The 25660-nt window shown below is 43.7% G+C and overlaps 1 protein-coding gene across 1 annotated transcript in view; it reads left to right on the top strand.

Moving 5' to 3' along the window:
* Positions 1–2990: 2990 nt before the first annotated feature.
* Positions 2991–25660, top strand: part of LOC126996796 (V-type proton ATPase catalytic subunit A-like) — a 40625-nt gene continuing 17955 nt past the window's right edge. Inside the window, exons 1-4 of the mRNA XM_050857658.1 lie at positions 2991–3102; positions 13010–13103; positions 14626–14738; positions 15289–15519. Of these exons, the coding sequence (XP_050713615.1) occupies positions 3100–3102; positions 13010–13103; positions 14626–14738; positions 15289–15519 (441 nt within the window). The 5' untranslated portion in view covers positions 2991–3099. The remainder of the gene's footprint in view (positions 3103–13009; positions 13104–14625; positions 14739–15288; positions 15520–25660) is intronic.

Genomic DNA, 25660 nt, shown 5'->3' with positions numbered 1-25660 from the left:
ACACCTGTGAGATCTCAGGGGCGAGATCTTCCGGAAGGGGAAGTAATGTCAGGACCCAGAAAACGAGGAAACAGAGGAGTGAGATATACAACTGTGTAAACACCTGACAGGACAAACACTAACAAAAAGGGTGACATATATATAAGTTTAAACATCTCAAGTACAAAAGAGGGGAAACAACGAGGGTAAAGGAAAACAGATACCCAGAGAGGAAAGGCAGGTATACAACTGTGTAGACATCTGACAGGACAAACACTAACAAAAAAGTGACATATATAACAGTGTAAGCATCTCAAGTACCAAAGAGGGGAAACAACGAGGGTAAAGGAAAACAGATACCCAGACTCAGATACAGAAAACAGATGCCCAGTGGGCGTGGTCAGAAAGTGTGAACAACCATTGAAAAAGACTCTGACCCGTGACGTCAGTCGTGGCGACATGTTATGAGCCAATAATTTAACAGAAAAATCACTGAGGGAGTGTCTTAAGACTGACTCACGAATAGCAGGAGAAGTAAAACAATACAACATAATGAGCGAGCAGATGGGTGTGACAGGAAGTATTGGCCATTGGTTATGTAAAGAATTAAGGGCGTGTCAAGGATGTAAGTCCGCCTAAAGCAAAGAAAAATGTGGCCTAGAGATCAGTGGTATGAGTAGACCGAGCTTGGTTCTCGCCTCAAGCAGACCTGCTACTCACTCAGCCGAGAATGGCTGTTGTGATCTTAATCGTGAGTAGAAATTCGAGAATCTAAGGGAAACCGACTGTATTGTCCTGGAGATTATAATGTAGGAGATGTGAAGTAGGATTGTGAGTGGGACAGGATTGTGATTATTTGTTTGCGATGTAAAGCAAAGGTAAAACCACTGGGTGTGGTAAAATAATGTGTTTCCATGACTTGTAGTAGATTATACTATAGGAATGTGTTATTAGGATTTTGTGAAGAGAGTACATAATGATTGTGATGTAAGCAGAGAGATACAAACCACTGCTTGTGGAACGACGAGTGTTATTATTATTGGCAACAACTGAGCACATATTGTAGTATTATGTTTAAGACATGTCGTTTGTCATATGTTGCATCCATTGCTGAATATGCCAGTGTTATGATCGTCTGAGCATAGAATATTGCGTAAGGCAATTACTTTCATTTAATTTTAAATAAATGTATATTTACTTTTTCCCTTGTTTATCCCCGAACACCAGTCTCCAATAACAACTTAAGCCGGATCACGCTACCAGGGATACGAGACGGTGAGATCATTTATGGAGTAATTAATGAGTGATAAAAGAGTTGATTTAATACAAGAAAAGAAGGGTCTAAAACAGGATCTTCGATCATGTTTAATTAGCCTATATTTTCTACTCCTACGTGTAGGGGAGAGTGGTGATGATTCGGCCACTTTTTAGAAAGATATTTTTAGAAAATTAAGTTTAAGAATTAGTGTAATTTTGTTGATCTCAAAATGTTCCTCCATCATTTGGCTCTTTAGGTTGCTAATATGACACTCGTAGCTATTTCCAGTTTTCAGATGTAGATGATGAAAGACAAGTTTCTAAATCGTCCGAACCATCCCAACCAGTGGGGATGGTTCGGCCAAGGAGGTGGGATGGTACGGATCGACACTCATAATACTCTCCATAATATTAATATAACTTAAGTTTCATTGGCTAATAAACAAGATTATATCTACTACAAAACATTTGCATAAGGACAAAAGTATCCTCTCAGGGTTTATAGGATAAAAAAATAAAAGGAGAACTACAAGAAATAGCTAAAAAAATTTGGTATTATGGCTTCCTGCTTTTCTCACAAGCATAATATCTGATTATAAATCAACCAAATTATCCTTTTTATAACCGTTGTAACACCTGTAGTGTTTAAATTGATATAAATTTGATAAAAATCATGAAAAAATCAACCGTCCGAAAAGTCACGACTCTATAAAAACAAATGTGTGGTCACACTCCTTTTCCAGCACGAGAGCTGGCTGATAAATACTTTACGTTTCGCTAATTGCCATGTTTTTGAAGTGAGAGCTTACGATACACTATGAAAATATTACATACGGGATGCAAAAAAACATAAAATCGGAACAGAACAGCTTTGAGGGCGTGGTTGCCCCTTCGTGGGCCAAGGCAACAAAGTTTTGCACATTCACACAAAATCTCGCGGCACGATCACTCCCATACACTTTACAATAATTAAGTGGTACGGCCGGACCATCCCACTGTCCGAATCATCACATATCTCTCCCACACATTTTAAGTTGTCTAACTGGACCTTTGCTCATGATAGTTAAGTAACCCCGACCTATGTATATTGTAGTACCTATACAAATTCGCATCACACCCGTCCCACCCTGCCTTGGTGATGACGTAGGATTACTGCATGCCCATACATGCATTGCTTCAAGATTTGCTTGGCATCACCATCTGATTGTGACAGACTCAGCCCGTCGTCTGCATAAAATAAAGTGTTCGTTGTGAAGTGCTCGTCTTCAGAGTCTGTGTTGATTGCAATGAGTTTTTTTTTATGTATGTTATCCAGTCATCCATCTCCAGTGACGTCAGGATTGTGCACCGACGGCCATCTTTCTACTCCGACTGATGAAGGTTTAGTTACGATAATGAAATTTACACTTTGGCTCACCAGAAATACTATAAAGATGGGGGAATCTATGTGACAATCAATAAACAGACCCATACGGACTTAAATACGGGTGAAATGAGTCTCAAGTGATATGTCACGAGGCTTTCATGGCGCCTCTACTCCATACATAGAGACACGTGCTGCTCCTCATGTGATTTGATGACATCACGGAGAATCGATGACGTCACAGGCCTATTTTTCTCCTCAAATAGCCTTTTTTGAAACGCCAAAAAATCACATAGGCCTCAAAATCGTCACGGAAGGTCTGGAAAATACAAACCAGGTCTCAAGAAATAGAAATAAAGGAGAATAAAGGTTTGTGTACATGCCCCGCTCCCCCCGCCCCCCGCCCCACACAGGCTCCCGTCACAAGGCAGATCGAAGAGCGGCTGTCACCTTCACATTTTTCCATTTTCCGAGAGAACTCCGCGCCAACACCCGACGCCATGGTAATGTATTGGAGGCACGGGCACGGCCTTCATTGTGTTCAGGGTTCCGCCGCGGCCTGGCTGTAATAAGGGAAATATGGAGGGTTTTGTGTGAAGGGGACGGGCTGGGAGGCAAACAGCTGATCCTTCCCTTAGACCTACCAATAAGACCTTAAAGCAAGACCCGCAGGGTTTGCCTGTGGCCGCCGCCCGCCGCCAGGCTCACCAGTGTGTTGTGTTCGTCATGTCATGAAGGCTGCTGTGGATGTAACCGTGTGTGCTAGGAGGGAGCCCGTGTATCCACGACTGTGAAAGTGTGTCTTGTTTGGGTGTTTTGTCACATCCCTGTTTGTATGGTCATGTTTCTAGGGTCACGCCGCCACCAGGGTCATGAAACTGCAGATAATATTGCCGAGAGGGCAGCCACCCCTTGCCAAATCTATACTTACACTACGTATTCTTTTTTGGTCCCTGAATGCAGTGAAGTAACAAATAACTACCAGAAAAGAGAAGGGGGGTCGAGGGGGCAAAGGGGGGTTGTGGGGACGGAGACTCCTTATTAAGGGGGTCGAGAGGATCGAAGGCCCCCCCCCCCCTATTAGGTAGGTTATGTTAGTTTAAATTTATTAAGCACGCGGTGTGGCTGGTGGAAATATGTGGCACGGGACGGGGCAGGGCGGCGGCAGGAGTAGTCCACTACACAGGTCGGTGGTAATGGGTGGCAGCAGGAGTGGTTCACTATGTGGGTCGGAGGTAACAAGACAGGGCAGGGTGGCAGCAGGGGTGGTTCACTATGTGGGTTGGAGGTAACAAGACAGGGCAGGGTGGTCCACTACACGGGTCGGTGGCAATGGGTGGCAGCAGGGATGGTCCACTTCACAGGTGGCAGTGAGTGGCGGCAGGTGCACAACAGGCAGTAAAGGTCAGTCGTTAGGTGATTTCTGAAAAAAAGTCTCCATAACGAAAAGCATCATATTTTATCTAGAGATAAGCAGTCAGTGTCTCAAAATGGTAAATCTTAAGAATCACCACTCCACCCCCTCCACCACCCCAGCCCCCCCAATCCCCCAAGACAAGCCTGGGGAACCGGGGTATTGGGGGGGGGAGCCCATATCACTGAAAAATGGCCTTCCAAAATTTCCCTAGAAAAATCCCTAAATCAGGAAAAATTCCCTAGTCTCGAAAGTAAGGAAAATCCCTACCGTATACTCACATGCGTGGGCTAATCGCTAACCAAGCATACCATCGCTAACCACCCGAAAACAGCCCTGAGCCATGACTCAAGGTCATCCGGGACTCGGGCTGAACAGGCCCGGGCTATACCCGGCCCTCAGCACGGCAGCCGTTGGGCTGCATGTTCTAAAAAAAAAAAAAACCACGCGTGGTGGACCTGGTCTCACATGCGTGGGTTAGTCGCTAACCAAGCATACCATCGCTAACCAAGCGTACCATCGCTAACCAAGCGTACCATCGCTAACCAAGCGTACCACCGCTAACCAAGCATACCACCGCTAACCAAGCATACTGTTGCTAACCAAGCGTACCGTCGCTAACCAAACGTTCGTAGAAAAAAAATATATTAAGACCTAGTGATGCTTCTTACGGTAGATAATGAATGCGAGCTATTTTGCGGCGGTGGCGTTAGCTCGATTAATCCCTTTAGGGAGCTGTGGTTTTGGTGGTCGTTTGCTCGATTAATCCCTGTAGGGAACAGTGGTTTTGGTGGTGGATGGCCAAATCACTGAAAAATGGGCATTCAAAATGTCCCTACAAAAATCCCCAAAATCGGGAAAAATCCCTTGTCTCTAAAGAAAGGAAATTCCCTAACGTATACTCTTGTAATCTATTCCTATATAACGTAGCAGCCGTCGCAGCGGGTCTGTTGACGAGTGTAGGGCGTGTAATTGGATGGTCAGCGTAGTTGAACCCCCACCCCACCACCCCAATCGTAGTCGAGCAACTCTTGGGAAATGTCATGTTTCATAATTACATATGGTACAATACTGACGGTTAACCTGTCCACTTCTAGTATGTTGATGCTAGATAATTTTTACCGAGTAGTTTAAGATACAAAATAAAACAGATTTGTGACAGCTGTCATCCAGATCGAACCGACGCTCCTGCTGTTAACTGACGCGGGAGTGACCTACCGACTGCTACGTATGACCCTGGCCTCCATTTTACTCAAACTCCACTATAAGTATCGCGCATTGAACAATATCCGTTTGTTTTCTGACACGTACTTGTCACACCATGTGACACTTGACACGCCCGTGTCTTTGTTGGACCCGGTACCGGGATAGTAATTGGTCCTTTTGTCAACCTACATGCACACCATTATGGCGGCTTGAAAACAACTGACTTCAGGAACCTGCCGTTAGGTGGTGCCACTGATACCCTCGCGTAGTAATATTTTACGAATGTATTAGAAAATACAAATAGCTGCGGCATTAGTTGCTTTAATACAGAGAAAAAAATAACGTAAAACTCTTAAAAGACCGTTTTTTTTCCGAAATCGTTATAATCCACGCACATTTTGGATATTACTGACTTAGGAACTAGTTTGTAGGGTGCACTGCAAGGCAGGTATGAGGCTCAGTCTATGTATAGAGGCAGTTGTGAAACAATAACAATGGACTTAGAAAATCCAAGCCACCTAACTCTATAATTAAAGAGGCCCCCTGGCCCCTCCCCAAGGTAAAACGTATACGAAAATGCATTATAATGATAATTCTTTCACATGCTAAATTACTACGAATATTGGTTTGGAGTGGTTATTCTTAAGTTTTGCCCTCATGATTAGTAGGGTACCCTCTCCTCAATAATCCCCGAACACAGCCCTCAGATGTGTCCGCCTCTCACATTAACTATTTCCCAAGGCCTACTTTTCTTGTTGAAAGTTCAGAAGTTGTGTAAAACTATCACCAGCATCACCGAACACTCCATGAAAACCCTGGCAACTTGTACTGAGAGGCTTTTCAAACAGGTGAACTGAGGCACCGAGACGTTTGAAAATAGGTGCCTCTGTGTGCCCCCCACATAGCACACCCCCCTCTCCTCAGCCGGGGTGTTCCTGCAGCCCCACATTTGGCACCAGGACCTCCTGGGTTTCCCATGCTTAGATCACTGTGTGGGTCATGAGACACACTAGAAGTTAATCCAGACCTGGCAAAGGGTTCTACCGGCACTGGGGATCAAACCCATGACCGGCTAGACGGAAAAACTACTTAACCAGTTGGCCAAAGGCTTTCCGCATCATTTTTTGTTTGTTTTACAATAAAGGAAGCAGCTTAACCCTTTATTTGCTAAGCGCTCGCAACGAGACTATCCCCTCAGGTGCGCTTGGGCACCCCAGCGGGGAAAGGGATCTTTAACCGCTGTATCTCAAAAACTATTCATCACAGCTACAAAACAAAAGCACCATTGGAAAGAGGAAGCCAAGATCTATAAGATTTGGTTATGTAAGCCTCTCCTGCGAACGTACAGGCATGTTCAGGGGGTGTTTTTTGCTGTGAGTGCGACTGGCGCTCGCAGTGAGCTTTTAGCACCACCAGCAAGTGACGCTCGTGCTCGCTCTTTTAACCTCTGTATCTCAAAAACTTCATCACAGCTAAAAACAAAAACACCATTGGAAAGAAGAGGCCAAGATCTATACGATTTGGTAATGTAAGCTTCTCCTGTGAATGTACAGGCACGTTCAGGGGGTGTTGCCTGTGAAGACGTACATTTATACGTGCGCAACGGTCAGCCGTAAGGCAACTACTGACTAGATCTCTTGATGATGGGGTGCTGGCAGGGCAGTATTGCCAACTGCAAAATTTACAACTATTTGGTCAAAATATCAGTCATGTGATAGGTGAAGCTATTCAAAAATGTCGCTATATTGGTCAACAACATCCATCAGTTGCTCGTTCGTAGATTTTCCGTGCTGGGCTGATATGATTTTTCACCAAATTTAGTGAAGAACCCACTCAATTGGCAATCCTGTGTTGTGAGAAATATTGTTGGAACACTCATACGTGAGATATTTGAGTGCGGCTGGAGCTCGCAGCGAGCGTTTAGCACCACCAGCAAATATGCCTAACGCTCACTGTGAGCGCTTTGCAATGAAAGGGTTAAGGGAAAGTGCCGCCAAGTATTAGTGGAGGGTACATTCATTTTATTTCAATTGTTCTAAGGTATTTTTTTCCTTGAAGACTTAGGTAAGTCATGTATCAGCATAATAGCTTTCGTGCTTCTGTATGAAAAAAAATTACAAGTGAAATTTATTACTTGTAATAAAAGCAGAGCTAAAAATGTTAATGAGGGCCAGCATGTTCACTCAGTATGTACGATATTGGGTAGTTTTACTCATGGCACCACTAGTTAAAAATTGTCCGATCAAATTTTTAATATGTCTCACTGTTCCTGCGCAATTTTTTTTTACCAAAATCGCCATTTGATGTGTCCCATAATTCTACCACTTTTTTTACCTTCAATAAATCTTATCAGCAGTGTTTTTATGTTTATAAAAAAAACCTGATGGACAATTTTTTTACCATCCACTCGCCTTTCAGCTGATGTTTGAGTTTTTTATTTTCTTCACAACTAACGGAGTTATTATTCTCCAAAGTATAAACAATGCACTTTTGAGATATGTGCTACTTTGTGTGTAAATGCAGTTAGCGTACAAAGTTATGATTTTTGGAGGATCTTACAGTGGTAAAATACAACTTAGATACCTATGCAGCTATATTTATGAATGGCAATGAATGATATAAAAAAAATAATCATAATTGGCACCAGTGTGTGTGTGTGTGTGTGTGTGTGTGTATGTGCACTAAAAATCTCCTGGGCTGCAGTGTTTTGTGAATACCTCCTGTTACTTCATCACTTTTTTCTCTTTTGGCCTTCTTTTCTTTTCCTAGGTGTCCAAACTTGCCAAAGTACAAGTACAAATGTACCTCTGAGAAGCGCTCACGACGCACTAAGTAACTGATTGACTGATTTACTCAACCACACTCTCCGAGGCTTGCTGGTTGCCACTAGAATTTTGCCAGATGAATGATGACACACTTTTTGTAAAAGAAGTGGAAATTTTGGACAAAAGAAGGCAAAATGTAACCTATACGAGTATTGTACAGAGAACGGAGGTTTTTGCAGGGAGGGGACCACGAAATTATTAATACATATCAAATTATTTGAAAGGGAAAAAATTATCATACAGCTGCCAAACTTTCACAGGGAATGTGTGACATGCTCAGCTATTTTTTGGAGTAATTTTTAAAATTTGGCTGAAAGTGATAAATACCCATTTTTGGCACTGCCTCCCCTTAAGGGAAAAATAAAAGCCTGCTAATTACTGCCCCTATAATAAAGATTGGCCACAAGAGAAGTCAGTATCGTGTGGGGAGGTGTCTCAATGCTCTCCTCTTAAAAGGTTGGTCACTACATATGTATCTCTTCCTCCTCCTTTGTGGGGAGTGTCTGGAAGTGTAAAAGTCCTTCCCAGTAACTGAGGTGTTGTGCTCCTTGCGTCCTGCTGGAAAATGCTCTCAGGGGGCTGTTCAGAGTTACATATGTATCATAGACAGTTAACTTATCAAAAGCAATTAAAATCAACTAATTTAACCGAACATAGTCTGTCTTGACCTAACTTAACTGAATCTGAGCTAACTTGTGGCCTGCTTCCAAAGTGCGAGAAACAGAAATATATCCCCAACTTCACACTATTGATGATCAAACTTGACAAATCTAACAAAACTAACAACCTAACCTGACCTGACTTGACCCCCTGTTGCTAAAATACGGTGTGCTGCCCTGCGCTCATAAGCTTCGTACATCCATATTTTGAGTTTTTATTTAATTTTACAGAAATTAATAGTTACTGCATTGGATTCAGAGATATATACAGGTAACTCGATTTACGTGAGTATTATGTCCTTGAAGAGGTCGCGTAAATCAAAAACAATGTAAATCAAACAAGAGGTAGGTTTCTATCGAAAAATAAATATTCACTTCATTCAGTGGAAAGAGAGAGAGAATATCCATATCACCGAGACATTCACTCAGGCACTCAGTCTCGGCCTCACTCGTGTGAGGAAGAAATGAGGGACACCATGAGCGACTGGCTAGTATTGGTACCGGTAATGAGCAGTCTGGTACTGGTACCGTACCGTATAGCTGGTACTGTTAGTACCGATACTGGTACCGGTACCTGCCCACTCCTATTGTTGAGTAGCGTGGCAGCGCGTGTACTGTATTGTTGTTCAAGTGGCGCGCAGGAAGAACTGAGCTCAGCTGTGTGGCAGTGGCGCCGTGTGAGTCCAGGTGCGTGAGACATCTGGTGGCCACTCCATAAAATATCACATATAAGTGAAAAAACGTGTAAATTAAACATTTATTTGTATTTTGGACCCCACGTTATTTAAAAAACGCGTAAAACAAACTCGCGTAAATCGAGAGTTACCTGTAATCTACATACGTACAATGCTAGTATTAACCTCTTTTGAGATGGCTACCCTTATTTCCATATTAGCCAATGTAATAAATAGAAAATAAAGTCAGTAGGTTAGTGTTCCCTCCCCTCCACGGACATACAACTGGGTGGCGGGGAAGGCTGTGACCCGGGAACTGTATCCCAAAGCGTGTATGCTCAGATGTGTTCGACTCTCATGACAAATATTTCCAAAGGCCACAAAGGAGACTAGTTGGGTTCCAGTGAGTGTCTTTCACATTCATGGTGCAGAGGCTTTGTCAAACTAGCACCAGGCTCATAAAACTACCCTTGGAAGTACTAGCTTAACCTCTACAAAAGTCCTTGTAAATGTGGTCATGTAAGCCTGGAAATGTTTGAAAGTATGGCCCTAAAGCCACACATTCCACTCGTGCGGTCCGGCTAAAATGAAGCAATTATATGCAATGTTTTTGGGGAGGTCAAAAGTCTTGTAAATAAAATCAAGACGTGTTGGCGCCTCTTTGATTGGCAGCGTAGACTCCTGGTCCTTCTGGCAGAATGTTACGGGAAATAAGTTGCTGTCTGTAGGTTATTCAATCAGTTAGCCAGTGAGGGCATACAGTGGGGTACATGTTGCCTCGCCCACCCGATGGCAGTGAGGGTGGTGGTGAGGCAGTGAGGGTGGTGGTGAGGCAGTGAGGGTGGTGGTGAGGCAGTGAGGGTGGTGGTGAGGCGGTGAGGGTGGTGCTGAGGCAGTGAGGGTGGTGGTGGTGTAGCTGTGGGCAATGCAAAGTATGAGGCTTGAAATGTGTATTGGGAAGCTACTCTCGGGTGACTGAGTAAGGAGTTGCATCCGGCGCATTCAAATTACTGTTGAATAGAAGTTTAATTGAACTATTCCCTGCATGTATCACTACAGTTAAAAGTTAAAATCAACCACTGAGCAGTTGTGTTCCTCTTGCCCCGAGCCAGTGAAGGTTGAGGAGGGGCAGCACGTGGTGAGAGCCTGACGCCCTTTGTTTTGAAATGATGCAGTCCAGACTTGCGCAACATTCCTCACTATAAACCAGGTCTTCGTCTGACGCACAAAGCATCCAGACGCTTGAGGAGAGGTGCCATACATCCAGGATTTTGGTTTGATTTGTGGGTGTATGTCCGTAGCCCTGGATGAAAAAGAGAGAGTTCTATTTACCCGATATCCAGAATATAGAGGTTTGATTTATAGTGTCTGTGCTGTATTGCAAATTACTTTGATTGTATTTGCTAGTGTATAGGACGCAGCACCGCAAAACGCAACTTATCCGAAAAGAAGATATTTTTATTTATTTATTTATTTATTTATTTTTTAATACTATGAACCATCATATATTTGTTTCAAGTGGTTCTATAGTAGTTTGGTGGGGGGAAATATATTCTTTGTGACACATTTATACATTAAGTACTGGAATCAAGTACTGCTCAGCTTCCCTCTTTCCATGTTCTTTGGTTCAGTCTGTGGCCTGCACCTTGAATTGGATATCGCAGTGCCTTCCTTGCTCTTTGGCCACATGATTGAACTTGGCAGACAATTTACAGTAACAAAATATAAAGAAATACCCTAACACAACCCTACCCTGCCTCCGAGCTGTTTGCCGAGCAGTGTGCAATCTCAGTCTTGGTCTTGCCATTATTGTGTTACGGCGTTGGGTTGCAATCCATTTAGTTGAGGTGCGGATATGTTAGTTTAGAAATTGTTGTGAACTATTTGACTGGCGATAGACTGATATTTTCACCAAGTTTTTCTAATCAGTCAACTAAGAAGAGGGAGAAGGAGAGTAGTGGAAATTAGCAGGATGAGAGCATGATGTTAGAGTAGAAAGAGGAGCTAGAGGAAGGCTTAGAGAAGGGAGAGGGGGAAGTGGAGATGTACAGGGATGAAAACAGAGTAGAAAGAGGACATAGAGGAAGGCTTAGAGAAGGGAGAGGGAGAAGTGGAGATGTACAGGGATGAAAACAGAGTAGAAAGAGGAGCTAGAGGAAGGCTTAGAGAAGGGAGAGGGAGAAGTGGAGATGTACAGGGATGAAAACAGAGTAGAAAGAGGAGCTAGAGGAAGGCTTAGAGAAGGGAGAGGGAGAAGTGGAGATGTACAGGGATGAAAACAGAGTAGAAAGAGGACTTAGAGGAAGGCTTAGAGAAGGAAGAGGGGGAAGTGGAGATGTACAGGGATGAAAACAGAGTAGAAAGAGGACTTAGAGGAAGGCTTAGAGAAGGGAGAGGGGGAAGTGGAGATGTACAGGGATGAAAACAGAGTAGAAAGAGGACATAGAGGAAGGCTTAGAGAAGGAAGAGGGGGAAGTGGAGATGTACAGGGATGAAAACAGAGTAGAAAGAGGACATAGAGGAAGGCTTAGAGAAGGAAGAGGGGGAAGTGGAGATGTACAGGGATGAAAACAGAGTAGAAAGAGGACATAGAGGAAGGCTTAGAGAAGGGAGAGGGGGAAGTGGAGATGTACAGGGATGAAAACAGAGTAGAAAGAGGACTTAGAGGAAGGCTTAGAGAAGGGAGAGAGAGGAGGGTGAAGGGGAAGGAAAAAAGGACATGTTAACAAGGAGGAGGGAGAGATAAAGTGTCGGAAATATGCAAGAATGAAACCATGAAGTTGGAAGAGAAAGAGAAGGTCAAGGAAAACTAATGGAAGAGAGAGAGACGGAAGGAGGAAGAAGGGAGAACAAAAGAGGAGGGAGAAAGGGAGTGGAGGACATATGCAGAGTAGAAAGAGGGGATAGAGGAAGTTTCAGAGATAGGAAAGAGAGAGAGGAGGGAGAAGGGCATAGAAGCAGGGAGAAGTGAATGGAGATAGAGTGCAAGAATGAGTGTGAAATTTGATCCCCTGATGTGTTTCTTTTTGCCAGGCCACAGAGTTTAAGCATAAAAGCAAGTCAACCCTGTCTATCCAAGCCTAGCTACTCTGTTCTTTCACAGTCCAACAACTTCCATTTCTCGTCTAACCCTGCAGTCCTTACTTCTACTTTTCTTTCTTTTCCTGATCAAACAACTTTCCCCTTTCTCTTTTTTCCAGTGCCAAGAAAAGAGAAAGAAAATAAACTTCATCTCAGTGTAACTTCACCTGTTGTCCCCTAACCCTCACCTTCCTTTCTTAAACAACTTTCCCCCTTCTGTTTTCAGTGCCATAAAAGAAAAGAGAAAAAAATAACAAAGTCGACGAAACTGCTCCTGACGTCCCCTAACCCTCACCTCCCTTTCCTAATCATAATCTTAAACAACTTCCTCCATTCTGTCTAACCTTACTTTAACTCTTCATTACTCTCCTGATCAAACACCTTCCCCCATTCTGTCTTTTCAGTGCCCCCCCCCCCCCAAAAAAAAAATAACAAACATAACACAACTAAACCCAATGTCCCATAACCCTCACCTTCCTTTCCTAAACATAAACTCAACAAAACTACACCTGACGTCACCTAACCCTCACCTTCTCTTCCTTCCATTGCAGGCAGGAGGGATGGATTTAGCGAGCAAGCTGCCGAAGCTGAGGGACGCCGAGCAGGAGAGTTCCCTGGGCAGCGTGTGGGGCGTGTCAGGGCCTGGTAAGTGATGCTAGTTGGTGCATCGGTGCAGGAAGGGAAGGCATGAACAGGGAGGGCTGCAGACTTCTTCAACGGGAGTTACTGAAGACATTAGGACATCAGAGCTAAATAGATTGGCAGATTGAGCACACAGCAACCATGACTTAGTAGCTGCTGCGTTAAGGCGAGCGTCCGGGTTGCAGGCCGACCAAAAAAATCTTTATGAGTATGTTTCCTAAGGTTTTAGGTCAAATTCCCTATGGTTCCTTAGTTATTAGTGGTTCCCCCCCCCCCCATACCGATTCAACATGTTTTGTTATTTGTAGAAAGTCATACTAAAATGTTTATATAAGAAAAAACAGCAAAGTTGGCATACATCTGTTGATTTCTAGGAAAGTCTGGCAACCCTGGGTGAGTGTGAGAGCGTGGGCTGATGGCTGGGCACTGTACATAATGAAATCAGTGCCTGTATAGCTGAAAGGGGATGGATGCCGCCTGCCGTTCACTTGCCGATACTTGATACCGCTACACCGCATGTTATTTACCCACTGTATCCTGCTTTTTGCCTGCTGTCTGCCATGGGACGGGTGTCTAAAAATATCAAGCAGAGGAGGGATGCCTGGAAGAAGAGCAAGGACGCAAAAAGACAGCATTTGAACCTGACACCACCACCACCTCATGCTCCTGCAACTCTGATACCCCTCGCTTGACGAGATAATACCTTGCCTTTAGGAAGGGCAGGGGGGGGGGGACTAGGAGCCTGATATGCTTGAAAATACATCTGAATGTATTATCAGATTGTAGATCATCGTAAAAAAACACACAGTTTACCTGAAAACACTTCCCAGTTTGTTATAACAGGTGTGAGATTGATCGATAAACTTTATCAGCCCGTATCTCAAAATGTAATTTATTCACCTTCTAAAATCTAATTTGGAGCCAGTTTTAGCTTGATTTCAATGAAACAAAAACTAAAAGTCAGAGGAATGTTTTTTCATCCGATGTCTGTTGCTATTTTTTTTTTATATATGTGAGCTGTAATTTTGTATTAACCCTTTCATTGCTAAATGCTTGCAGTGAGCGTTAGCCGTATTTGCTGGTGGTGCTAAACGCTCGCTGCGAGCTCCACCCGCACTCAAATCTCCCGTGTATGAGTGTTTTCCAACACTCTCGCCTTAATGATAAAAAATAAGAAAGCAGGGGATAGATGTCTGGAAGGTTGCATTGAATTATGTGAGTGCATTCAGGACTTAAGGTAATGATGGACACTAAGGATGGTATTCTAAGACACTTCCGCCTCTCACGTCAACTATTCCCAGAGGCCAAAAAGGGAATCAATCAGGTTATCATGTGTGTTTTTTTAGGTTCCTGGTACAGAAGAAGGGTCAGACTACCCCTACGGTCACAAAAGTACCTCGGGAAATACCCCAAACTCCTATGAAAGCCTTGTCGAATGTGCCTACTTGGGTGCTGAAATGTTTAATTAGAATATGACACTAAATTCCTTCTGCCGACCCCATCACCAGCCTCGTCTCCCCCACAGTGGTGACGGCCAAGAACATGAGCGGGTCTGCCATGTACGAGCTGGTGCGTGTGGGCCATCAGGAGCTGGTGGGAGAGATCATCCGTCTGGAGGGTGACATGGCGACCATCCAGGTACTGACTAGAAGTGATAGGTTTTCCAGTGGTGGACAGGGAAAGACACTAAACCACAGTCTAGTTCACCCCCTTGTTTAGCATCTATTTACATTCATCCATTATTGTTTCTTCCTTTTCCTGGAGCTCAACTTTCCCTATTCTTTTTGTAGAGGAAGAATCGGTGTTAGTAGTAATAGGTTTTATGGTGGTGTGGTTGAGGGAAACACAGCCAACCACAGTCCAGTTCACCGCCTTGTTTAGCATCTTTCAATGTTCTTCCTTTACGATTTCTTTCTTGTCCTGGAGCCCAACTTCCCCATTCTTTGTGTGGGTAAAATTGGCACCAGTGATAAGGTTTCAGGTTGTGTGCATACGGTAAAGCAGTGCACCACAGTCTACGCACCCCCTTGTTTAGTGTGTCTGTTCATCCCTTATTGATTCTTCCTTTTCCTGGAGAACAACTTCCCCATTCTTTGTGTGGGTAGAATTGACACCAGTGATAAAGTTTTGGGTTGTGTGCATATGGCAGCGTACCACAGTCTGGCTCACCCCATCACCACCTCCACAGGTTTACGAGGACACATCCGGAGTGACCGTGGGGGACCCCGTGTTGAAGACCGGCAAGCCCCTCTCGGTGGAGCTGGGCCCGGGCATCATGGGGAACATTTACGACGGGATCCAGCGCCCACTCCAGGAGATTGGCGAACTCACGCAGTCCATCTACATCCCCAAGGGCATCTCCACCCCCGCCCTCTCCCGCTCCAGGACCTGGGACTTCCAGCCAGATCGAGCTGTCAAGGTGCATTGTGTAACTGTTGCTCCATAATTATAAGTCCCAAGCATTTTTTTTTTATTTATTTATTTTTTTTTTTTACACCTTTCAAATTTTATTATATGGCATTTTTTGGCATTGAGTTCCATCCACTGTTTCTGACTCCATTCATACAGCTTTATCTTTCCTGTGATTCCTTACGTGAGTTCTCTTTCTCTATTGTTCTTTGTTCAGTATCCACAAAAATTATCTGAACGCCAGGACAGTCAACAAAGTCTCATACAAACATTGAGAAAAGGATAGAAAAAAATGTTAAAAACATAATGTATAATTCATGTGTTTCATCTGTGTTTAGTGTTTTCTCCCTTTGCATTCAAGATAGCCTGGATCCTCTTGGGCACAGAAAAAAAGGGCTGTCTCCAGTATTCTTTGTCTATGTCCATCACCCACACTCTCTTGACTTCAATGAGGGTAGGAATGCTTGATGTATCCCTCCTTTGGAGCTTCATTTTTGCGATGTTCCATAATTTTTCAATTGGATTGAGGTCAGAGGAATCCAGAAGTTTCATGTCCTTGGAAGCAATCCATTCCTTTGTTCTCCGGGCACTGTGGCACGGGGGATTGTTTTACATGGAGACCTTGCAGCCTGTGATCTCCATTTGTGGCATCAAATGGTTTTCAAGCATCTCATTGTATTTGCGTTCATTTTATCACCTGGCTTCCAAAAATTTATGCCACCATGCCCCTTGGCACTGAAGCATAACCATGCCATCACTCCGGAAGGATGCTTCAGTGTCTTGCCTGTCACTCCCTCGCTGGTGGCGCACAGTCATTTGACGGCTGGAGAAGGTCTTAAATTCAGATTCGTCACCTTTGACCACTCCTCAGCAGTCCACTGTGCATAGCGTTTGCAAAAAGCAAGCCTTTTCACCTCCATAAGCTGGGTAAGAAGAGGTTTTGCAGGAGAACATCGAGCAGGTAAACCAAGGTCCTTCTGGAGCCAGTGTTGGATAGTGCGGAGACACATCTCCAACCACACATTCGTGTCTCATTCTCAATTCTCAGGCTGATGTGGAAGGGTTTTCTCTTTCCTCAAAAAATGATCAGTGGTCCTCGTGGTTTTACAAACTCTCAGTGGACTTAACCCTTTCCTTGCGCGTGGTGCGAACGCGACTATCCCCTCAGGCGCAGTCGGGCAGCCCAATGGGGGGTCTCTTTTAACCTCTGTATCTCAAAAACTATTCATCACAGCTAAAAACCAAAAACACCATTGGAAAGGGGAGGTTCAGATCTATAGGAGTCGGTTATGTATGCCTCTCTTGCGAACGTACATGCACATTCAGGGAGTGTTGAATGTTAACACTTACGTCGTTGCGTGCGGGATGATCAGCCGTATTGAGGGAACTGCGGACATCTTTCCTTCAGATTCTGGCAAGGGAGTATTGCCAACTGCAATATTTACAACTATTTGGCCAAAGAATGAGTCAGGTGATAGGTAAAGCTATGCAAAAATGCTGCTATATTGGGCAAGAACATCCACCAGTTACTCATCCGTAGATTTGCTGTGCTGGGCTGATATGATTTTCCACCAAATATAGTGAAGAATCCACTCAATTGGCAATCCTGTGTTGTGAGAATTAGTGTTGGAACACACTCATACGCGGGAGATTTGAGTGAGGGTGGAGCTCGCAGCGAGCGTTTAGCGCCACCATCAAATACGCCTAACACTCGCTGTGAGCGTTTAGCAATGAAAAGGTTAAATCTATGGGGAATGCGTCCCTCCTTACAGCCTTCGTCCCGTATCACCCACAACATGACAGTCGACTAGGAGAGCTCCAACTGATGCTCAATCTTAGCATAGCTCTTCTCTGCCTTACTCATATGAAGAATAAGCATCTTTTCAGCAGCAGTAATGTTCTTCCCCATGCTGTGAGTCAGAAAGAAATGATAGGGTTCGAAGGTAAAATTATGCAAAATGGGGTAAATGTCTAGAGCGAATAGGTAGGACATCCATCCTTCAGATACCCGAAGGGAATGTGGGAATGCTATGCTTGAGAGGGGCCAAAAATATGGAAGAGACACACCATTCCGGCATCAAGACTATGACATGGTGGATGAAGGACGATACACTCAAGCATATGATTATGAATGAAATTACACTAGCGTTCGGATCATTTTTGCATGCACTGTAGTTCAGCATCGCCAGCAATGTTCTGTTAAAATACTCTGTTCCGATGTTATAATTTTCACAGCTTATTTAGGTAAACCAGAAACGTGAGTGATACACGCCTCTTGTTACCTGTCTCTCCCTTTTCCTCCTCTCTTCCTGGCTCTGGATGTTCTGTGTTGATAGAAAAAAATGTCTTGAGTCACTTCTAGCAGCCTGTTGTCCCAGTGGTTCTCAGCACTCCTTGCTGCCATACTTCTCACCGTAGAGTGCTGCTAAAATCTCCATGTAGTATTATGGTAAACTTTTACCATAATACTACATTGAAATTAAATGTTTTCCTCCTTGTGGTTCGTATTCAAATGAAGAACTTATTTACACCACAAGAAAGTTTTATGCATACACGATTGGTTGAAAAACTATTCTCGGTCAGTCTCCATGGATTTCTGATTTTCTGACCTTGTCCGTTATATCCGAAATCCGTTATAAGCTGGTCTGTTGTACCGAGAGTTTACTGTACTTACATTTATTAGGTTCGTTGGTATTATTATATGTACAGTCAAACCTCAGTTTGTGAGTGCCTTAGTTTACTGGCGTTTGATTCTGAACAAAAAAAATCCAACAAAACATGTCTTGGTATACGAGCGTCCTAGTTCTTTTTCTTTCTTTCTTTCTTTCTTTTTTTTTTTTTTTTCATTTTTGGCCGCCCCATGTGTCGGGACACAGGCTATATGGAGGCCGTCAGGGTCAAGCACGTGCATCCTTTCAAGGAGGGATGTCAAACCCTTGCTGGGTGACGGCTCACGAAGGGGGAGGAGAGGATGCCAATAGACCGCCTCTATTGGCTTACGTCAGCAGAGCCGACCAAGTCGGTCTTTCGATGATAACTGGTGTGTCTCTTTGTACAAGTGGAAGACATGAGCGTGGGTGATGAGAGTGCTTAAAGCAGAAATCAATGGGAATAGATTCTCAATTAGGGCTGCCACCTTGATGTAAAAAATATGGAGCGCAAAAACCCATCCTCCAATACAGAATGATTCTGTATTTTAAGGAATGGATGGCAACCCTAAAATTTCTCTGGCCTGCCATATCTGACAGCCGCTGCCGCTGCTGGTGAAGGCAAAAGGAAAGTGGGGAGAGACGTTACGAAGCATATTTTGCATGTGTTTCAGGATGGCTCTTGACAAATATAATTTTATGGGCTGGTTTTGTGGTTCACCAAAAAACGCACTCACTACAGTTCTAAAATACTGAATTTTATCTGCTTAACCATTCAGACAGGAAAATACGGAACAAATGGGGTTTCGTATTTTAAGGAAAAGGTGGCAAGTTTGCAGTGTCATCTCGCGATATATGGCCTTCTTGAACAACTCCCCATTCTTGAGACTGTTTTTCACCTCCTGTAATCCGCCAGAGTGCTCTATCTTGTGCATATGATTGGATGAACCAAAATTATTTCTCATTTTCTCATTGCGTTAATTTAGTCACAGTTACGGGATCTACAGTTCATTTGGAGTATTTCAGTAGCTACTTAGCGTTATTGCTTGTGACGGAGTTTCTTAAAACATCCTTTTTCTCTACAAAATATTGACAAATGTCATCGTTTCACTTTCTTGTTTCTAACAATGACTATGATGTTTTCATACCAGGAAGTTCTTACATATTCTACAGTGATACGTTACAATGGTCTGTGGTGCAACAGTAATCTTGTGAACTCTATATCCACCCCTCACCTGGCAGGGTTACCCATAGGAAGCTCAGGAAATGGTCATTGCCATAGGCCTATGGAGGTGCGGCCAACAAGACAGTGGCCGTACCCAGCCCCACCGCAGCTTGCGCAGGACCACAGATTCTTGGCAAGAATTGGGGGGAATTTTTTAAATCTGTTGCGCCAGAACAAGAAACACAAGAATTTTGCAAGATTTGGGGTTAATTCTTGCTCGGTCTAGGGTAATTCTTGACTGCCAGATGACGGCTCTAGTCTCAGTCCGCATTGTAAACTCGTAGAAATAGCATCCGTGCGCTCATGTCATGTTTTCAGCACTACAGTGTGAGTTCTTTGTGCTTTAACAATGTCCCCCAGAAAGATGGTTAAAAGGGATGGTGGTGCAAAGAAGAAAACAGGAATGGTGGATACTATGCTTGCAACAGGAACGGGGGGCGAGGCTCGGCAGCTTGTATACCTTCCTGGACGTGACTGACTCCTGTTCACCCTCCATCTCAGACAACATGTCGGGTTCGCTTGACGATGGTGGTCGAACATAGTTCCAGTGCCTCAAGACTAGGAAAACTAGCTGCTAAACACCGGGGTGAAGCCTACACCTTGAGCGTATTTAACAGTTGTAGGAGTCTCCGTAACAATTGTAACACATTGGTTTGTGTTTCATATTATTTATCATTGCTATTTGTTAGTAGAATTACAGTAGAATCTCGAATCTTGATCATAATTGGGACTGAAAATACTGATCGAGATTCAAAATATCGAGATGTGAAGTTAACTTCTTATGGTGAAAAATGCAGTTGGGACCAAAGCCTTGCCAACTAACCTATATCAACTACGTTTCTCACTTCCGGGTTTTTTCACACCTTGTTGTGGTCCTTGACCCCCATTCTTGCTCTTACCCACCTGGGACTTTCCATTGGCATGGAAACATGGTGAATGGGATCCAGGTAGCCAAACCACCTTGACCAGCCTTGAGCTGGGTTTGAACAGCTGGCAGGTGGCTGATGATGATGATGATGATGAGGGTCGGTGGCATAGCCTTTGTATCAGCGCCACTTAAACGGTATTTTTATTAGGGCTTGTGTATGTGTGGCTGTGTTTATTATGGGTATAGGCTTTTCGGCACTCCTACGGAATCCAGGTCCCGCCTCAGCTGCCTGGCTCAGCTGCTACCCACAGGCCAAAGTTGCCAGTTAGGCATTTTCTGTTGCAGTGTTGTTAGCATGCATGTTGGCGCAAGCCATCCTGGTAGCGCTCCCTTCCATTCCACATTGTCATTCACACACTCTCTAACTCTCTACCATACTTTTTATTGTACTCTCAATCATGCACTCAGGCACTGGGAGGCTTGTGCATGATTGGCATGATACTTTCTATTGTACTCAAAATCATGCACTCAGGCACTGGAAGGCAGAGCCAGTGCCTGAGTGCATGATTTTGAGTACAATAGAAAGTATGGTAGAGAGTTAGAGAGTGTGTGAATGTATGACCATGTGGAAGGAAGCGCTACCAGGATGGCTCGCTCGCCCAGCGTGCTAACAACACTGCAGCAGAAAATGCCTAACTGCCAACTTTGGCCCGCGGGTAACAGCTGAGCCAGGAGCTGGCCAGGCGGGACCTGGATTCCGTAGGAGTGCCGGCTTTTCAATTTGCTAATTTTTGTTTTCCACATGTTGTATAAGACTTCTTTCTTTTCTTCCATCTCTTCTTTTTCAAAAGGTGGGAGAGCAATCGAAAAAATCTGCGATTGAGATTCGTGTAATTTGATCGAGATATGTGAATCGTGGGTTCTTGATGGTGCAATTGAGATGAGATTGATCGAGATTCGTGATTTTACTGTACTTTAATTCTGTAAAAAATAACATGTAAAATGTTTTTATATAAATATTATTTTGAGATGTGAGATGCATTAATGGGATTTACATTAATTTCAATGGGGAAATTCATTTTGGTTTACGAGTGTTTTGGTGTGCGAGCAAAATTCCGGAACGAATTAAACTCGTAAACCGAGGCTTGACTGTATTTTTTTATTTCCACCACTTAAGGAGGAGTAGGTAGGAAGACACCTACCGAATGGGCGTGAGCTACTCCCGGTGAGGATATATGGGAAGCGAGGAGGGTGCTGAAGCCCTTCAAAGATCCTTCCCATGTCCTCACTAATCGTTTCCCTTTTGTCTCATCAACACCAGAGAGCAGTTCAGCATGCTCTCAAAAGACAGTTCCTCTCTCTTTCTACACCACACTACATTCACACAACACACACGCCTTTTCCCAAAATTTAAAATTCAAATTGGCTAACGAAAACACCACCTTGGAGTCCCTGCTTAGGGGGGGGTCCATAAATTCCCCCAGGGAGGACTCCCCTTCTGGCTGCCGACTTGAGAGGTGTCCTGATAACGCCTCAAACCTCCTCCTTATCAATTTCTGCAACATTCGTGGTCTTCGTTCTAATTTTCATTCTGTGGAACGCCATTTCTCCTCTAAACCTCATCTTCTCTTCCTCACCGAAACACAGGTTTCTGAGGCTACTGACAGCAACCTCTACTCTGTTCCCTCCTACTATCTCTATCCTAAATTTCAATCCAAAGCTGGATGTTGCGCCTATGTGCGCAATAACATCACTTGCTCTCGTGCCCACGACCTTGACTCTTCTGAATTTTCCACCATCTGGCTAAGACTTCATTGTCATTCTATTACTAAATACATCTGTGCTGTTTATCTCTTGCCTAACTCTACTAACTATGTAAAATTCTTTGACTATTTGAACTCTAAAGTGGAGCACATCTTGACTCACTCTCCCTTTGCTGAAATATCCATCTTGGGAGATTTCAATGTTCACCACCAGCTTTGGCTTTCATCCTCTTTCACTGACCAGCCTGGTGAACAAGCCTACAACTTTGCTCTCCTCAACGACCTAGAGCAGTTGGTTTAGCACCCTACTCGTATTCCCGACCGTCTTGGAGACAGGCCCAACATTCTAGACCTCTTCCTTACCTCTAATCCCTCTGCTTACTCTGTCAAACTGTTCTCTCCGTTGGGCTCCTTCGATCATAACCTTATTTCTGTATCCTGTCCTATCGCTCCTGTACATCCTCTGGACCCACCGAAGAGGCGATGCTCCTGGCATTTTGCTTCAGCTCGGTGGGACGACCTGTGGATGCACTTTTCCGAATTCCCGTGGAATGATTACTGCTTCCTGGAGAGAGACCCCTCTGTGTATGCTCAGCGCATCACAGAGGTGATTGTCTCTGGAATGGAGGGATACATTCCACATACTTTCTCTACTCCTCATGCTAAAAAGCCTTGGTTTAATCATGCTTGTTCTCGTGCTATTAAAGATAGAGAGGCAGCTCACAAAAGGTTCCAGAGCCTTCGAACTCCCGCTAACTTTGATCTTTACATTTCAGCCCGGAATCATGCCAAATCTATTCTCCGACTTACCAAAACTTCTTTCATTAATAGAAAATGTCAACACCTTGCTTCTTCTAATTCTTCCTGTGACTTCTGGCATCTAGCCAAAAATATCTCCTTCAATTTCACTTCTTCCTCTTTCCCTCCTCTCCTTAACCCTGATGGCAGCACTGCCGTCTCATCTGTCTCTAAAGCTGAACTCTTCGCTCAGACTTTCTGTAAGAACTCCACCCTGGACGATTCTGGGCATATTCCTCCTACTCATCACCCCTCTGACTCCTTTATGCCTGTTATTAAGATTCTTCCAAATGATGTTTTCTATGCCCTCTCTGGCCTCAACTCAGAAGGCTTATGGACCTGATGGAGTGCCTCCTATTGTACTTAAAGACTGTGCTTCTGTGCTGACACCCTGCCTGGCCAAACTCTTTTGTCTCTGCCTGTCAACATCTATCTTTCCTTCCTGCTGGAAGTATGCCTTTGTACAGCTTGTGCCTAACATGGAGGTAGGATTAGGAGGAGACGGCACCAGCTGGGTGAGGTGTCCCAGGAAAGTGAAGCCAGTTTGCCCGCGCTGGCCAACGCCCAGGACTGGCAGGATGGCTGTGCCAACCCTTTGTATCAGTAGCTTAATTAAATGTTTTTATCAATTGTTTCACTATCTGTTAAGGTACTACAACTTTTTTCTTGCTTTTAGACTAAGACATTTTTATTATTATTTCAAGTACTTTTCAAATTAATATTTAATTGTATTAAAACAAGTACTCATGCGCAAAAATAAGTATTTTCTGTGCGATGAGCTACATACTAGAAATACAAATATCCGTACATGCATTAACGACCATTTTCAAGTAACCTAAACCCTGATTTTATATCTTTTGTGGATAATCAATATTCATAGCAGAACTAATAACACTTGATTTATTAGTTAATTGTAAAGTGCATAATTATAAGTACACTATTATAAAATCATCCATTCTAAATTTAACAAGAGAAATTGGAAGTAGGTTTGGTTTGTATTTATTGGCCACTGAAATGAATAAGTTTGGTGTACAACTGACGGCTCCTTACCTTAACATTACTTGCTAATTTATTAGTTATCTGTGTAGCATCATACTTAAACCGTGCCTGCAAATATGTCTCAGCAACTGCCTTAACTAACAGACGCAGGTGGTTTTCCTGAGGGTCTGTGTCATACATGTGATTAGTTATGGTGGGGAATATGTTTTTTTTGGTAGCAATAAGCCAGCACTGAAATAACTAACTTACTAATAGCCCCCTGCCCTAAATTGTTGCTTGACACTCTTTCTCTGAACAGTTATTCTGAAGTGATACATATATCAAAAACACCATCAGAAGGATATACCAAGTTTCCTCTGTCCTTTACTTTAACTAGTGAGTGAAGGATCAACTTTCACTTGTCACATATAACTAAGATTTTATAATGTGTTAAGGAATACCTATATTGACGATAGAAGTTTATTTTTTATCTATATTCACCATTGCTAAGACAACTACTTTTAAGAAGATTTCATTCCATAATACCTAATAAGAAGCTATAACACCACACTCAGTAGGCTGAAGTCTGTCGTTTAATAATGAAATCTTACTCCATTTATCAGTTACTGTGTAGTTTATCTTCACCTCAGTCTAGTTTTAGATTACACCTAATATTACTTAGTTGTGAAATGTAAGTGTAGGGCATTTTTCCTTATCAAGCCTCGCGCTGCAGCCGTATGCAGCACAGGACACTGGCATCGTGAGCAGCCCGCGAGGCACGTCCACACAGCCCATTAGCTTTGACAAATGACTGAATGCAGTGATTCATGTCTATAGTGAAATCTAGGTATGGCGCAGTCAGGTCAAAGCTAAGCCTAGGTGAGGCTGGGAGTGGCCGACACTTGCTTCTTGCCAGTCCCAAGATGGCAGACTCTACTTAACTTTTTCTCACTGTGCGCCGCCTCCTCCTAATCCTACCTCCATGGTGCCTAAGAAGGGTGACTGTTCCAATCCCTCAGACTACCGTCCTATAGCTTTACTTTCCTGTCTATCTAAAGCTTTTGAATCGATCCTTAAGATGGTAGATTCAAAAGCACCTTTCCACTTCTAACCTTCTATCTGATTGCCAGTATGGATTCCGCAAGGGGCGTTCTACTGGCGATCTTCTTGCTCTTAACTGACTCTTGGTCATCCTCTCTTAGCGCTTCGATGAAACTTTCTCTGTTGCGCTAGGCATATTGAAAGCCTTGATAGAGTCTGGCACCAGTCTTTGCTTTCTAAACTGCCCTCTTCGGATTCTATCCTCTCCCTGTTCCTTTATCTCCAGTTTCCTTTCTGGCCGTTCTGTCTCTGCGGTGGTAGACGGTCACTGCTCTTCCCCTAAACCTATTAACAGTGGCGTTCCACAGGGCTCTGTCCTATCACCCACTCTCTTCCTGTTATTCATCAATGATCTTCTTTCCATAACAAACTGTCCTGTCCACTCATATGCCGACGACTCCACTCTGCATTATTCAACTTCTTTCAATAGAAGACCCTCTCAACAGGAAGTACACAACTCCAGACTGGAGGCTGCAGAATGCTTAACCTCAGACCTTGCTATCATTTCCAATTGGGGCAGAAGGAACCTTGTGTCCTTCAATGCCTCAAAAACTCAATTTCTCCACCTGTCAGCTCGACACAATCTTCCAAACACCTATCCCCTATTCTTCGACAACACTCAGCTGTCGCCGTCTTCAACACTAAACATCATCGGTCTATCCTTAACTCAAAATCTCAACTGGAAACTTCATATCTCCTCTCTCGCTAAATCAGCTTCTTCGAGGTTGGGCGTTCTGTATCGTCTCCGCCAGTTCTTCTCCCCTGCGCAG

Source organism: Eriocheir sinensis, chromosome 11, assembly GCF_024679095.1.
Source record: "Eriocheir sinensis breed Jianghai 21 chromosome 11, ASM2467909v1, whole genome shotgun sequence".
In the NCBI taxonomy this organism is placed as follows: Eukaryota; Metazoa; Arthropoda; class Malacostraca; order Decapoda; family Varunidae; genus Eriocheir; species Eriocheir sinensis.
Note: the sequence above shows the minus strand (reverse complement) of the source record. Positions and strands in the feature narration are given on the sequence as shown.